The 16276-nt window shown below is 42.8% G+C and overlaps 1 protein-coding gene across 4 annotated transcripts in view; it reads right to left on the bottom strand.

Moving 5' to 3' along the window:
* LOC123506108 (protein amalgam-like) overlaps positions 1-16276 on the bottom strand; it is a 467137-nt gene that overhangs the window by 447694 nt on the left and 3167 nt on the right. For all 4 annotated transcript variants that reach the window (XM_045257981.1, XM_045257982.1, XM_045257980.1 and 1 more), the window contains exon 2: positions 10692-11155. In XM_045257981.1, the coding sequence (XP_045113916.1) occupies positions 10692-10746 (55 nt within the window). In that variant the 5' untranslated portion in view covers positions 10747-11155. The remainder of the gene's footprint in view (positions 1-10691; positions 11156-16276) is intronic.

Raw genomic sequence — 16276 nt, 5'->3', positions numbered from 1 at the left:
TGATAGTAATCAGAGGTCGCTGGAAGCAAAATGATATGGACGAGAAGTCAAGTAACGCGTGTATATTAGGTGGTGTAAGAGACAGAGAGTCAGAGAGAGAGAGAGAGAAGCCGAGAACGCCGAGGAGAAGGCGAGAGACGACAGCGAGAGAAAGCTGTCAGACTAGATGGTCAAAATGGACGCACCGCTTATCTCAAGACCAGTAAGTGTAGCCAGACAGTTGTAATGCAGTCGCAGAAAATGTTGGTGTCATATTTTGATAAAGAAAAAATGGTTATGTGTAGGGAGGCGGTGGGATCGGGCAGACGTCCACGCGTAGGTTCGAATCCCACCACGTACAGCCTTAAAACACTTTGCCATTTGTCGAGTGGTTTAAAGTTACCTACATATCACCAAGATACCCAGGTTCTAGGTGGTTACACTCAAGATGAGCTTGGGCGGTGATATGAGCCCTAATATGGGTACTACTATAAATAAAATTGCCTGCGCCACTAATGGGCGGAAGCTGAACAGCGCTTCCAATACACTCTTCAAGTGTGCCTACAGGCGCTATAGGCCTTACCGTAAAAAAAAAAAGATTGTGTAGGGTGTTATTTCTATTGGAAGGTAAATTGTAGGGTGTGTTAGGATGTATCTTATCTTGAATTTAAATTGCGTGATTTGAGTTGGATAACGGGAATATTGTGAAGAAATCTGGAACATTAGAAGAAATTAAGTGATGAGAGAAAAGATGTTATTAATGAAGTTATTGTGTGTGTAATGAATTTGAGTTCAAGATATAACGTGGCAGAATCTGAAGCATTTGAAGGTGGACCTTGCGTGAAGAGAGTGATTAAAATTTCGTGGTTTTCGTGGTTTTCTTTGTTGTCGTAAGGATCGTAAAGTGTAAATGTTTGTAAATAATGTAATTAAGTAAAGTTTATAAAAAAACTCACAAAGCAGTCTTTAAGATTAGGGATGTAACAAGATCGTGCAACTTGCAGACACGACAGTACTGACGTGTTATATTCTTTTTAAAGTTACTGGAAACACTGTAACGAAAATTAGCAAATGAAAATCCTACCCGATGATCGGTCTATGAGCTCTGAGCTCGCTCCGTAATGGGGAAGACTGGCTGGGTGACCAGCAGGCGACCGAGATGAATTACACACACACACACACACACACACACACGCGTTCATCAGTTCCTCAAATAAAAGGAAATGTAGGAGAAGGAAGAATAAAAGGAAATAAACCAGGAGAATCAGAAAGACAGACGTGAAAAAGAAGGAGGAGGAGGAGGAGGAGGAAGAGGTAAAGGAAGAAAAAGAGATAAGAAAATACGAAGTAGGAGACTCAGACACACACACACACACACACACACACACACACACACACACACACACACACACACACACACACACACACACACACACACACACACACACACACACACACACACACACACACACACACACACACACACGGAAAAATATCCAAGCTAAGACTATGAGAGCCAACTTTATATACAGTGCTCTCGGATTACTTGAGTCTGAGTTGAATAATAAAAAGCGAAGGGGGAATTTCTTGCCTTGCCTTGCCCTGCCCGAGTGGAAAAGCGGCGGTGACGACACCATCACCACGAGAATGTTGGGTGTTGAGGCTGGCACGGGATGAAAAGACGGAATGAAGGGGAGGAAGAGAGGAGGAGGAGGAACAGAGAGGTGGAAGAAAGCAAGAGAAAACAAGAATCGAGGCTTGGACTGAGTTTGAGGGGAACAAAAAGGTAATAGGGAATGTAAGAATGGATGAAATGGCTGGGAATGAGGAGGAGGAGAGGAGGAGTGAGGTCGGAAGATGCAAGATAAGATAAAAAATAAAAGAATTGAAGTTCAGTGAGTTTGAGAGGGAAAAAACAGCGACAGATTCCTAGAAATGGACGGAAGGTAAGAAACGAAAGGATGTTTGGAAGGAGTGTGCTTGAAAACGAAGTAAAAGTGACGTAGAAATTAATGAAAAAGTGAGGAATGAGAAGGAGGAAGTGGAGGAATGGAAGAAGGAAGTAAGATGCAAGGTGTGGATTGTGCTTGAAAAGGAAAAAAATAAATGTAGAAATCTTAAGAAAATAGCGCAAAATGTCATGGATGAAGAGACGGAAGACAGAAAAAAGAGGGAGGATGCAAGAAAAAGAAAAAAAATGTATGTCTGTTACAGCCAAATAAAAAAATAATAAATAGGTAAGAATGGGTAAAAAAATGAAATAGCGAAGAGCAGAGGAGAAGGAGAAAGGTGGAATGAAGAGAGGAAAGGATAAGAGAGGAAAAATAAATAAAGGAGCTTTGGAAGGTGTGGGTTTGATGGAAAAAAAAGGCGTAGAAATGGAGGGTGAGAAAAAACAAGAGGAAGAAGACGCGGATAAGGAGGAGGAGGAGAAGGAGGAGGAGGAGGAGGAGGAGGAGGAGGAGGAGGAGGAGGAGGAGGAGGGAAGAAGAAGGAGGAAGAGGAGGAAGAGGAGGAGGAGGAGGAGGAGGAGGAGGAGGAGGAGGAGGAGGAGGAGGAGGAGGAGGAGGAGGAGGAAGAAGAGGAGAAAAAGGAAGAGCAGGAGGAAAAAATAAGAGGAGGAAGAGGAGGAGAAAAATAGAAATATAGCTTCTCAAGATCATTTTTTAGTGCATGGCAGAGATGTTAATTAATTCTCTCTCTCTCTCTCTCTCTCTCTCTCTCTCTCTCTCTCCGTTGCGGTAAGTCTTATCTCACTTCCTCCTCTTTTTCAAACACACACACACACACACACACACACGCACACACACACACACACACACACACACACACACACACACACACACACACACACACACACACACACACACACACACACACACACACACACAAGGAGGATGGTGAGTTACTTATAAAGAGATGAATGAGAAAAGTTAAGGAGTGAGGGACAATAATATCCAGTGGTCAGAGGGAGGAAACTTGCTCTTGTGGTGGAGGGAAGTTTTTGTAATGCTGGGAAGCGTCACGCCAAGAGGAGGAGGAGGAGGAGGAGGAGGAGGAGGAGGAGGAGGAGGAGGAGGAGAAAAAGGAGAAAGTCTGCAGCAAAAATCTTTCTTGCTGTTTCATCCAAATCTTTTTAATATATGTTTCTGTGTTTTTTTTTGTTGCATTTTAACTTCGAATAAATCTCCAGTGTCTTGCTTTATTATCTTCCATCTCTCTCTCTCTCTCTCTCTCTCTCTCTCTCTCTCTCTCTCTCTCTCTCTCTCTCTCTCTCTCTTGCGTTACAATACAGAGTGTGAATCTAGACCTAAAGTGTCTTGTGTTGGCAAGGCACTATTTTAAACGTCTTGCGTCACATCACTTTCAATATTAGAGTATATCACATTGAGTAGCTCTCTCTCTCTCTCTCTCTCTCTCTCTCTCTCTCTCTCTCTCTCTCTCTCTCTCTCTCTCTCTCTCTCTCTCTCTCTCTCTCTCTCTCTCTCTCTCTCTCTCTCTCTCTCTCTCTCTCTCTCTCTCTCTCTCTCTCTCTCTCTCTCTCTCTCTCTCTCTCTCTCTCTCTCTCTCTCTCTCTCTCTCTCTCTCTCTCTCTCTCTCTCTCTCTCTCTCTCTCTCTCTCTCTCTCTCTCTCTCTCTCTCTCTCTCTCTCGTTTGTTGTGGGTCTTGTCTTATCCCACTTTCTGCCTCTCCTTCCTCTTTCCTCTTCTTCCTTCGTACATTTCTGTTCCTTCCTTTTGTACTTGCTTGTTCAGGGGTCTTGCTTTAGTCTTTCTTCTTTCTTTACTTTTAAAGAATTCTCTTTTGACTTTAAGTTCTCATTTGTCTGCCATTATAAGTTTTGTTTCATGCATGAGTTAATTGCAATGTGTACGTCTGTGTGTTGTTGTGACCTTTCATCTTCCTTCTTTTTCCTTTTCCGTGTTTCAATTTTTGTCGTTGTTTGCGTGTTTTAATTTATTCAGGGCACTCTCTTTCTCTCTCTCTCTCTCTCTCTCTCTCTCTCTCTCTCTCTCTCTCTCTCTCTCTCTCTCTGTCTCTCTTCTCTTTTCCTACCAATTTCGCAATATCGTTTCATTTCATTCACTTCCATTATTTATATTTGTGTGGTGCATTGTGTATAGCTTTCTGTCCGTCTGTTTGCTTGTCTGTTTGTCTGCATGCCTCTCCATCCGCTTGCTTGCGTATGTATGTACGTATGTGTGTATGCATTCTTACCTGATGAAAGAGCGAACTAGTGTCTGTGCAGATGTTTGGCTAGTCTCTCTCTCTCTCTCTCTCTCTCTCTCTCTCTCTCTCTCTCTCTCTCTCTCTCTCTCTCTCTCTCTCTCTCTCAACTCCCTCCCGTGATCGACCCCCCCCCTCTGAAGCTTCGCCATGCCATTGTGTTTCATCAAGGGCGAAGAGTAAGTTAGTCATTTTACTCTCAGCGATATGAAATTCTGGTGGGGAAAAAATGGGATAGCAATTTGGCCTCAGCTGCAGCGGGAGGGAATACTGTGCGTTTCTCCGATGCAATATGTGGCTGCACTCTGCCGGAGGAACAGTTGGAAGGGCGGAAACTCAGTGCCCTTTCTTCTCTCTCTCGCTCTCCCCTGCTTCCCTTCTCTCCGTCGCCCTTCCTCCCTTCCTCCGCGGTGTTTCCTTCATCCCTTCACGTCTCGACAGTCATTCCTCACCATTTGGACTCGCTTTCCTTACCTCTGCTTCTGTACAGCCACCCTCTTCCCCTTTCCTCTTTCCCTCTGGCGTAGTTTCCCCTCTTTTCCCCTCTCCTTCCCCAGTTAAGTCCTCTTTCCCTCCCCTTTCCTTCAGTTTGTCACGCATTTTCCTACCTGAGCTTTGTCATGGCTCTCCCTCGATCACCTTCATTTTTTTTTTCCTTCCTCTTCCTTGTTTGTTGCCTGCCTCTTCATCTACCTTGTATTTTCCTGTTTTGTCCTTCCTTTTGTTATTTCTGTATCACCTCCTTCCTTTCCAATTTTCTTCTCTGTCGGTTTGAGTCTCCAGCATCTTATTTCTTGTTTTTATCAGTTCTTTCAATGGCTTCTTTTCCTCTCCTCTTTTGTCTTTTGTTATCTATAAATTTTTATCATACATTCCACAGCTTTTTTTTTTATTTTCTCACTGTTCTCTTATGGCTTACTCTGCCTCCCATTTCTCACTTCTCTCTCTCTCTCTCTCTCTCTCTCTCTCTCTCTCTCTCTCTCTCTCTCTCCTATGCTTTCCATCAATTTTTATATTCTACAGTACATAACCTTTCTTTCCTCAACCATATTCATCCTCTCTTTTCTTACATCTTCCTCTCTTCCACTTACCTCTCTCACACCCAATTATATCCTACACATCTAATCATTTGTCTTTACTAACTAACCCCTTACTATGTCTTCTGTCAATCTTTTCCCGTATTTCTAACTACCCACTGCTTAAAATGACCCTTTCCTACTTTTGTCATCCCTTCACCTTCCTTTCCATACGTTGCCGCGGCTTCCCTGCCAAGCGCCAACATCAGAACCGTGTTATTGGAATTCCCTTGAAAATTTGGATGTGTTCATATTCAGCTTGTTGAAGTACTTGAAATGCTCGGTGAAAGTGGCGCTTCGTGATTGGTCCTTTGTGCTGTCGCTTTAAGGCGTTTGATGTGACAGATTAACGTGCTTTGTTTTTTTTGCCTTTCCATGTGTGTGTGTGTGTGTGTGTGTGTGTGTGTGTGTGTGTGTGTGTGTGTGTGTGTGTGTTTGAAAAAAAACTTATAACAATGGAAAAGAGAGAGAGAGAGAGAGAGAGAGAGAGAGAGAGAGAGAGAGAGAGAGAGAGAGAGAGAGAGAGAGAGAGAGAGAGAGAAATTAACTTACATCACTGCAATCCACTAAAAAATACTATTATTCTATTTGAGGAACTGATGAATGTGTGTGTGTGTGTGTGTGTGTGTGTGTGTGTGTGTGTGTGTGTGTGTGTGTGTGTGTGTGTGTGTGTGTGTGTGTGTGTGTGTGTGTGTGTTTGCTTTGCATCTTTGTGGTTATTTCGTTGTTGTTTGATTTATTGATTTTTATGCTTGAGAATGGAATATTTTCCAGAGAGAGAGAGAGAGAGAGAGAGAGAGAGAGAGAGAGAGAGAGAGAGAGAGAGAGAGAGAGAGAGAGAGAGACGTAATCAGTTTTGTCGTAATTTCATTTCAGTGTCTGTGGTGATTAGTTTCTGAAAGTTTTGCCCAAGTTTTTCCTGTAAGGTGTGTCGAAACGCTAATTGAGTGTGAGAGGATGACTGGGAGAGAAAAGTGTCACGGAACAGGTCCTTATTTTCTTTACATGATATGGGAGAGGCACGAATTAAGAGTAACAAAACACCAACTAAAAAGAAGTCCTACCAAGATTATACTATACTGTAGTCACAAAAAGATATCACAAGGCAGTCATTTAACTTTTAAGGATAAGTTTTGTGAAATGTCTGTCTTAACCCCTTCATTATTGGGACGCATTTTTACCATGAGTTTTCAGTAGAATAAGACAATTTTATTTATATTAGGAAGGGTCTATGGAGGACGGAAGAGTAATGGCCAGAGTCTTCACTATTTTGATCCCATACATGAGTTTCTGAAGCTTTATAAAATTTGCTAAATGGTAATTGGAAAAAATATGAAAACGTGTCATGGTATTGAACGGTTTAAGAAAGTTCAGATCATAGGTAGATAAAATACAGAAGCAGGCAGAGACTTCCAGAGCGGTGGACAGAATAAGGGTGATAGAATGAAAAAAAAAAAATAGTCTTGTATGGTGAGGTCGCGGGAGAAGCGGAGGCATGCAGTAAGAATGATCAGAACAGTTGGAATAGAAATAACAGCAGAAAATAGCGAGGTTTGGAACACTGTGGGGATGAGAAAGATGCTGAAGGCCGTCAAAGGAGAAGAGTTGATAAGACGAAAAGCTTTTGACTCCACCCTCCATATGAGCGGTGTGTGTGTGTGTAGAGAGAGAGAGAGAGAGAGAGAGAGAGAGAGAGAGAGAGAGAGAGAGAGAGAGAGAGAGAGAGAGAGAGTGTGAGAGAGAGAGAGAGAGAGAGAGAGAGAGAGAGAGAGAGAGAGAGAGAGAGAGAGAGAGAGAGAGAGAGAGAGAGAGAGAGAGAGAGAGAGAGAGAGAGAGAGAGAGAGAGAGAGAGAGAGAGAGAATAATAAGTAACATACGAGAGGAGGAACACTCAACCTTTAAAGTCCATGATTACCAAACGCATGGTAGACAAGAGAGGAGAACGCCACATGCATCAAACATCAACACCTGACACGTGGATGCATATCTAAGCAACACATTAACGCACACTTAGCACACAACAAAAGGCCAAAGTCGAAAAGTAACAAGTCCTCAATCCCTTCACGTGGAGACATCCAGACAGGTGGAAGGGTAGAGAACAAAGCCACCTGGTGCGTCAGAATAGCCGCGTCTTCCCAACTCCATCACAGTGACTGGGGATGAAGGCGAACGATCAAATTTTCATCTAGATTCGAGCAACAGGTGGAGTTTGCGCCACGATGGAGGGAGAAGCGAGGTTGGTTGGCGGAGATACTCGACAGGAGGACACGTTCCGCCCATCCTTCATGTCTTATGGAAGGAGTTCTCTCAAGAATGCCCATTTTTGTGGCTTCTTCTGTCTGTCAGCGGGCAGGGTGGTGTGCTGGCTATCTCAAATTGTATAGGGAGTGTGAGGAGTGGGATTTTCCCGCTATCTGCACCTGGGTGACTCTATTAAGAGCAGGTGCGTGTCAGTTGTAAATGTGCTCATAAAAGAGAAGTAGAGGAAAAATGTTGACTACTAATGAAATAATTAATGAAGCAGGAACGGCGGAAGACGGCGAGATATTACCAGAAAAGTACAGAGAACAAGATGGCAGAGGAAGAACAGGAACTTGAATCGTGACTTCACCATTAATTGAAGAAATAACGAAGCAAGGATAACCGATGACTGTTGAGAAAATGGTCGCAATAAGACAGCAAAGAAAAAAAAAGTTGGGAGATTTAATTTGTAAAGAAAAAAAAAAAGAAGAAAGAAAGCACTGAAAATTAATAGAAGCGGAAGAGGAAAAATACAAAATCGAAGAAGAGGGAGAAAATTAAACTAGGCAGGAAAAGTAAGATGAAAAATGAGCCTAACGGGATAATAAAACCAGTTAAAAAATCATAACTTCCAGAAAGGAGAGGATGAAAAACGAAAGATGCGAATGAGAGAGAGAGAGAGAGAGAGAGAGAGAGAGAGAGAGAGAGAGAGAGAGAGAGAGAGAGAGAGAGAGAGAGAGAGAGAGAGAGAGAGAGAGAGAGAGAGAGAGAGAGAGAGAGAGAGAGAGAGAGAGAGAGAGAGAGAGAGAGAGAGAGAGAGAGAGAGAGAGAGAGAGAGAGAGAGAGAGAGAGAGAGAGAGAGAGAGAGAGAGAGAGAGAGAGAGAGAGAGAGCACCCACGTACCTACCCAGCAAAGAACCCAGTCAGCCAAACACAGAAACACAGAGAACCTGAAAAAAATACACACACACAAAGAGAGAGAGAGAGAGAGAGAGAGAGAGAGAGAGAGAGAGAGAGAGAGAGAGAGAGAGAGAGAGAGAGAGAGAGCAGTGAGCATTAGGAGTTGTGTGTCAGGTAGCGGAGTGTTCAGGAGATGAAGGAGGCCGTCCGGAGATGCACGAGGAGGCTGACGAGCAGAGTAGAATATGAGGACTATTTTTAGGAGGGAAATTACACCAACCAGAAGGAACAAAGAGAACGAGAAGGAACAGAACTACGGCAAGGGTAAAGATTGCAAGGACGAGGAGGAGAGAGATGGAAGATAAGGATAAGGTTGATAAATAGAAGGAGGATAAGGGGGAAAATGAAGGAGAATGAAAAAAAAACTGGATATATTAAGTGCAGGATGATTTGTAAGACACTTAAGAAAAAAAAAAAAAACGGCAGGGAATGAAAAGATCCAATTCAAAACAGGTGGAAATGGAAGATAAGGATGGGAAAGGAAAGGATAAAGAACGAAGATAAGCGTGTAAAGAGGAGGAGGAGGAGGAGGAGGAAGAGATGGATAAAACGTTGGAAAATTAAAATTAAAATATACACGAGTGGTAGGAGAAATGAAGAAAGAAGAAAAGAAAAGAAAACGATTATAAATGAGAGGCGATTGAGTTAACTGAAAAAAGGTGAAAAGAAGAAGAAAGAAAAACGAAAGAGAAAAGAAAAAATAGGTGATTAAGACGAAAAAAAAAAATAAGAACAATAAAAACGTGCAGAAAACTGATAACAAGAAAGAGAATTATGCAGCAAAAGGAAGGAAGGAAGGGAGGGAAGAAGGAAGAGGCACTGATTATGAGAGGAGGAAATGAAAGGAGGAGACAGAGGAGAAACACATAGGAATAAATAAGAGGAACAGATCCCAGGAGATTTGTCGGAGGAAGATTGAGTGAGAAAGAAGATACCAATAAAGTTGAAGAAGAATCAGAACAAAAAAGAAAGAAAAACGAAAAATAGTAAAGGAAATGAAATGGAGGAAAGTAAAAAAACTAGAATAGAGAAGAGAGAGAGAGAGAGAGAGAGAGAGAGAGAGAGAGAGAGAGAGAGAGAGAGAGAGAGAGAGAGAGAGAGAGAGAGAGAGAGAGAGAGAGAGAGAGAGAAAGAGATTGATTTCAGTTAATTATGTGTATTTCTGATCCGGTTACAGAACTTGGAAAACAATTCAACAAATACCTACTTCGCATGGAGAGGAAAAAGGAAGAGGAGGAGGAGAAGAAGAAGGAAGAGGAGGAGGAGGAGGAGGAGGAGGAGGAGGAGGAGGAGGAGGAGGAGGAGGAGGAGGAGGAGGAGGAGGAGGAAGAGGAGGCGGCGATGGAGGGGCAAGAGTGGTGGGTCGGAAAGGAAAAATACAAATGTGTGAGGGAAGTAAACGTAAAAGTCGGTGCTTACGAAAAGTCTCCGTCACCACCTGCATGATAATTACGTTCCGGGCTCCAGGTGGGAGGCGGGACGGGCGGGGAGCAGGCGCCTCGCTGGCCTGCCGCGGCGGGTGTTGAAGGCGTCGGTGGGGAATGGTAAGAGAGGAGAATGGTAATGAAGAGGAGCATATGAGAAGGAAAGAAAGGAATGAGTCTCTATGGGAGTTTTTATGGTTGTGCGTGGAGATTCCTGAACTCTCTATCTTAGTGGGATGTGGCTAGGCGGCGAGCCTGGTGCGGGAAAGGCTCTTGAGGCCCCGGGGAAACTATGTTCTCCAAAAAAGGCGGGAGAGAATTCTAATCCCCGAAGTGTAAGTGAAAGTAATTGGTACAAAGTTGGGAGGGGAGACCCGCGCCTCCTGACCAAGTGTTATAAAAAAAGGTCCTCAGTGGCGTTAGGGAGGAAGTTGTTCCCCTGCAGTGAGGAGGAGCAGGGGCCATCACAGGACTCCCGCTCCCCCAGGGGGTTGTGAAGGGAAGAAGTTACATGCGCTGCCTGATATTTCATACAGAGGGATTGATCTGTGAAGTGAGAAAACATTATCCGTCTGGAGGGAACACCGGAGTTGTGCTTCCCGTGTTTGTACATGCCACTCTTTTTTGTGAATGGCGATAGGAGTGAGTTTTTCATGGTTTGAGGGACAACAGCATGCAAGCTTCACTGAAGAAAAAAAATACTGATGCCTGCCGCGGCTTCATCCTGCATGTTTGATATGGCGAGAGGGCGCGTGTCCCTGGCCAGCCCTTCACCTGCACTTACCTTGAGGGGCGAGGATGAGGAGAGTGAGGAGCGAGAAGCAAAGGTTTACATCCATCTTCCTGGAGTCCTTTACCACGTATAGGTGAGAAAACACTTCAGGCTGGCTGCCGCGGACACTGGGGCCTGGAAACCCTCCTTCAGGGACAGGGCAGCAGGAGGCGCCGCCCGTCACCTGCTGGCGAGTTGCACAGCGTACTACTTCACTGGGATTATTTTTTCTTTCTTTTCTTTCTTTACACGTCACAAGATGCAGTGCGTTAGAAAAAAATTCATTAGCTTGTCTGCGTCTTAAGTTTCAACGTACTTTTGTGTGTGTTTGTTTTTGCTTGTTCAAACTTCACTGCACCATTAGTTCCTCCTTTTAGTGAGTCGCTCCTTCACTGTGTCGCTCCTCACGCCGCTGCTCACTGAGACGGTCTGCGCCTCACTCCCTGCTGGGCTGCTGATCCGCACACTCCCTGTCGCTGTGGAGACCAAGAGCAGCGTTAGCTAAAGCGCCGGTATCCTATCACCACCACCTCCACCACACCACCACCACCACCACCACCACCTTCACCGTCACTTCCACCATCACCTCCACCGTCACTACCACCACCATCGCCACCGCCCCCTCCGCTGCCTCACCTGCTGGCGCCGCCTCATAAACACGGGCGCCACTGCTCGTAAAATCAAGCTTGTAATTAACTATGATAAGTAATTACGCCGATTTCCAATTATCGCACGTAATTTCAATAAGAATTCCAATATTGACGAGTTCCTTCGTTTCACCAAATTATAATGGAAGTGATGTTACTTTTTTTGTACTGATTAGGAAAAGATTTTGTCTTTGTTGCTTTTGTATTTCCGTCCCGTTATTGAATTTGAAAATTAATGCAACTGCTGGAATGTTGATTTTTTCTGTTGTTGCATAATTGTATTCATCTCTTAGTTTGATAAAATATTCTTTAGTCACACGAGCTTTGTATAAACTTCCAGTACACATACACACACACACACACACACACACACACACACACACACACACACACACACACACACACACACACACACACACACACCACAACACCTGAATGCAATAATAAGCCTTCAGGTAATCCGAAACCTACATTTTTAAGTGAAGAGAAGAAAGAGTGTCGGGTGTAATGTGACTCAGCGCTTGGCGGAGTTGCGTCTCCCACTCCCAACAAAATGCGGTTATTCTGAGAAAGGCTCACAGGGAATAATTGTGGAGGTAAATAAGTATATGAATGTATGCTCGCATGAATTATGAATATATATACGAGTTTGTGTGCTCACGTATACGAATATGAATGTAGCGAGCGAGGAACACACATGTTTCTACCTCCGCCGCGGTGTGCACTGGACGGGTATGAGGTGCAGGAAGGATTACATGCTACTTGAATTTATGGGAATTAAATTTAGGAGTGTACAGCGTGAGGGAAGCGTGACTGCCTTGCCCTCTGGACCGCGGTGCGTGAAGCGTTCGCTAGATTGTGTTACCGCATATCAGGTTTAAGGGAGACTTTTCCAAACAGCGCCTGGGGGTTGAAGGCGTTATCTCCGTGCTGCTAAACATTCCACTCACTCCTACCTTTCCTTAAACCTGTAGGTCCGTAAGTGTTTTCTACCTTGCTATTGAGGTTTGAAAGGTTTCCCGTCACTCCTTTGATGTTTTACTGTTGTTGATTTCCTGATTGCACCTGAGGGAACACGCACGCTTGATTTACAGTCTGGTTCCTGAGTCGCACGTACCCCGCGCTCTGAAATCAGGCGGCAGGCAAGCTTTAAGGAGAGGAGATTAGATCCTACGCTGGACATTTCACACACACATGAAGTATAATGCTCAGGTCCTCCTCTGAATTATCATACCTTGGCACACTTTTCAAACATTCCACACCTGCTTGCATTTTCTCCATCTTGTTTCCTTTCTCCCCACTCCACAAATCTCTCAGCCATTTGCTAACTTTTCCTTCTCTCTCTCTTTTTTTTTTTGTCTTTTTCATGCCATAAGAGAGATTTTTTTTTTTTTTTTTGCCTTGCCAAGTTGCTTTGTGGTCGTTGCTTGCCTTTCCAGACATCCATTTGCCTCGCCAGCATCCCTCTCACGCCCCTCAAGTGACACACGCCCTGCCAACACTTAACTTAACCTTCCTTCCGCTTTGCATATTTTTGCAACGCTTCACAAATATTTGAAATATTTCATAAATCTCTCTACACACATTTACTGACACCTACCCACACACACACACACACACACACACACACACACACACACACACACACGTTTCCATCACTTAAATCATTATTCCACATTTTATAGCCTCTTACTTTGTGTTGGAATTATGAACATTTTACATAATTGGTAACGCTTGAGTACAGAGCAACATTAGCTCACGTACTAATTATGATAACAGCGAGAATAATTGTAATAGTAGTGATAGTGACAATAACATCAGCAATAGCAGCAGTAACAACAACAACAACAACAACAACAACAACAGGGAAAAACAGTAATGATAATGATAATATTAGCAATGATAGTAGAAATGGTGATGATATTAAAGATAATAATAATAATAACAATAATAATAATAATAATAATAATAATAATAATAATAATAATAATAATAATAATAATAATAATAATAATAATAATAATAATAATAATAATAACAATAATAATAATAACAGTAGTAGTAGTAATAATAATAATAATAATAATAATAATAATAATAATAATAATAATAATAATAATAATAACAATAATGATAATAATGATGCAAATAATAATGATAAAAATAATAATATAGCAATAATAGTAATACTAAAAGTAGTAATGGAAGTAGTCGTATTAGTAGTAGTAGTAGCAGCAGTAGTAGTAGTAGTAGTAGTAGTAGTAGTAGTAGTAGTAGTAGTAGTAGTAGTAATAGTAGTAGTAGAAGTAGTAGAAGAGTAGTAACAGCAGTAGCAGTGTTAGTATTAGTGCTAATAGTAGTATGTAAAGGTGGTAGTAGTAGTATTAAGCATAAGAGAATAGGAACAAAAGGGAGTTTGCAATCAGTGAGACACGTCTGTAAGACATTCACATCCACGTCCACCCATAATCTCTTGTCATGAATATGTTGAGTCCCTCTTTAAAGATCCATACTGCCGCTGCATCCACTACTGCTACCTAACCCTTGACTCTTCTCATTTTCATATTCATCTTTTATAAGCATGATAATGGTATTGATAATATAAGTAATAATAATAATAATAATAATAATAATAATAATAATAATAATAATAATAATAATAATAATGATAATAATAATAATAGTAATAGCAATAATATTAGTAATGACTCAAGATAATAATAGTTGCTAGTATTTTAAATGTACACTTTTCTTTAAGCATAATAGATTCCTAATAACAAAGTCATAATCACACACACACACACACACACACACACACACACACACACACACACACACACACACACACACACACACACACACACACACACACACACACACACACACACACACACACCATTAAAAAATACACTTAAGTTAGAAAAAAAAATTTTGTCACATGCACTGAATTAGTGATTGTTATGAGACGTGACGATTACGCTACGTAAACGTCAACTCAACAATTCACGCACACGCATCGTTCACTATTATAAAAAGGCAATTTAAATGACAAAGTTCATATCACAAAGGAATGAATAACTAACTCCTTGTCGTCATGAAACGCGACAGTTATTCTCCGTGTACGCGAAGCCAATAATTCACTCTCGTCACAGCAGCTCCTAGGACGGGAGAAGTGCACGTAATTACAGGTGTCACGAGGCGGAGGTGTTCAAGACTCGACAATGGGACTGGAGGGTCTTTGAAGTAGCGGAGGAAGAGGGAAGAGTAAGCCCCTAGGCAAGGAACGCGGGAAGAGAGAGGTGAGGGTGAGAGAGAGAAGAGGGGTAGAGAAAACACCCGCATCATAATGAATTAAGAGTAAACAAGCTAGTGTTAGTGAAGGAAAGTCTTATGGCCTCGTGTAATCTTCATTTTCCGGGTTATGTGGCGTGCGTGTGTGTCGCTGGGACGTGCGTGTGAAGGGAAGCTACGAGTGAAGTGGTGAGGACCCGAGGGCTGTGGTGCGCCTTTAGCAGCTCGTCCTGTAGCACCTGCGTGGCCGTCACAGGTGGGCGGCTGACACACGGGCGGTGGCGAGCTTGTTAGGCAAAGTAGATGGTTTGGTGCCTTGATAAAAAGAAAGGAAAAAGGTTCTCTGGTTTTATGATCTAGTGAAGTTTATGGAAAAAAAATGTGTGTCTCTCTCTCTCTCTCTCTCTCTCTCTCTCTCTCTCTCTCTCTCTCTCTCTCTCTCTCTCTCTCTCTCTCTCTCTCTCTCTCTCTCCATTTTTAATCGCTTCGGCCAGATAACACGCTTCCCAGATAACACTACCACCACCACCACCACCACCACCACCACCACCACCACCACCACCACCACCACCACCACCACCACCACCACCACCACCACAACCACCACCACCACCACCACCACCACTACCACCCTGCAGCGTCCCTGTTCATAGCACCTTCCACTGTGTTTCCCTGGCGCTCCCTTTGATCTCTTACCATGTTCGTCTGATGTCCGCTGCTGCTGCTACCCCCCCTCTCTCTCTCTCTCTCTCTCTCTCTCTCTCTCTCACTTATCTTTCTTGTTTTCCATTTAGAGTGAAGATATTACTGGTAATCTCCTTCCTTTACTGTCTAATTTACAGTGTTAGCGGGGAAACTTTTCTTTTTTTCTTTTTTTTTTGCCTTCCCTCCACGTTTCAATTGCGTCTTGTCATGTTCAGTTCATCTACGGTAATAGAAACAATGTAATGATAAAGTTATACTAATGTGTTTGCTTCACCCTCTCACGTGAACGCTGCGTTTTCCACGTCCTCACTGTTTTTTTTTATTTTGTTGTTGTTGTTGCCAGATTTCTATTTTATTATATCCAATGTATAGCAACAAGAGCATGGAAAGAATGATTTTTATTTTTTATATTTTTTTTATTTAACTTTTTCACCATATACCTGCCTGACAAATCCTCGGCATCAATTCCTACCACTTTTTCACCGTAACTTTTCTCTCGTCACGCCAGGAAGTCACGGGATTCTTCGATATTTTTGTTACCACTCCAATGTTTTGCTGTATTCCAATATCTTACACTCGCGGGACGGATGCAAGAATGTTTCCCAGTATAGATCCTCACACTGGCATGCTCCTTCTCGCCTCCCTCCGCCACTCCTACCCGGCTACTTTACCTCCACGATGGAATGGCCTTTTGTGAGTTCCGTGTTTGTGGCGGCTTAAAGGGATGTCAGTATACGCACCACCCTCACTATTTTGTGCGTCTACTACATCAGCTTAAGTCCCTGCGTGTTTGTGCAAGAGAGAGAGAGAGAGAGAGAGAGAGAGAGAGAGAGAGAGAGAGAGAGAGAGAGAGAGAGAGAGAGAGAGAGATGGAAGCAAATATTCAGACCGACCGACAACCATTTATCCATCAATTTATCCATCCAAACTGAGAAAATATGAAGCAGAGAGAGA

Source organism: Portunus trituberculatus, chromosome 19 (assembly GCF_017591435.1).
Source record: "Portunus trituberculatus isolate SZX2019 chromosome 19, ASM1759143v1, whole genome shotgun sequence".
Classification (NCBI taxonomy): domain Eukaryota; kingdom Metazoa; phylum Arthropoda; class Malacostraca; order Decapoda; family Portunidae; genus Portunus; species Portunus trituberculatus.
This window is presented reverse-complemented; position numbering and strand designations above follow the sequence as displayed.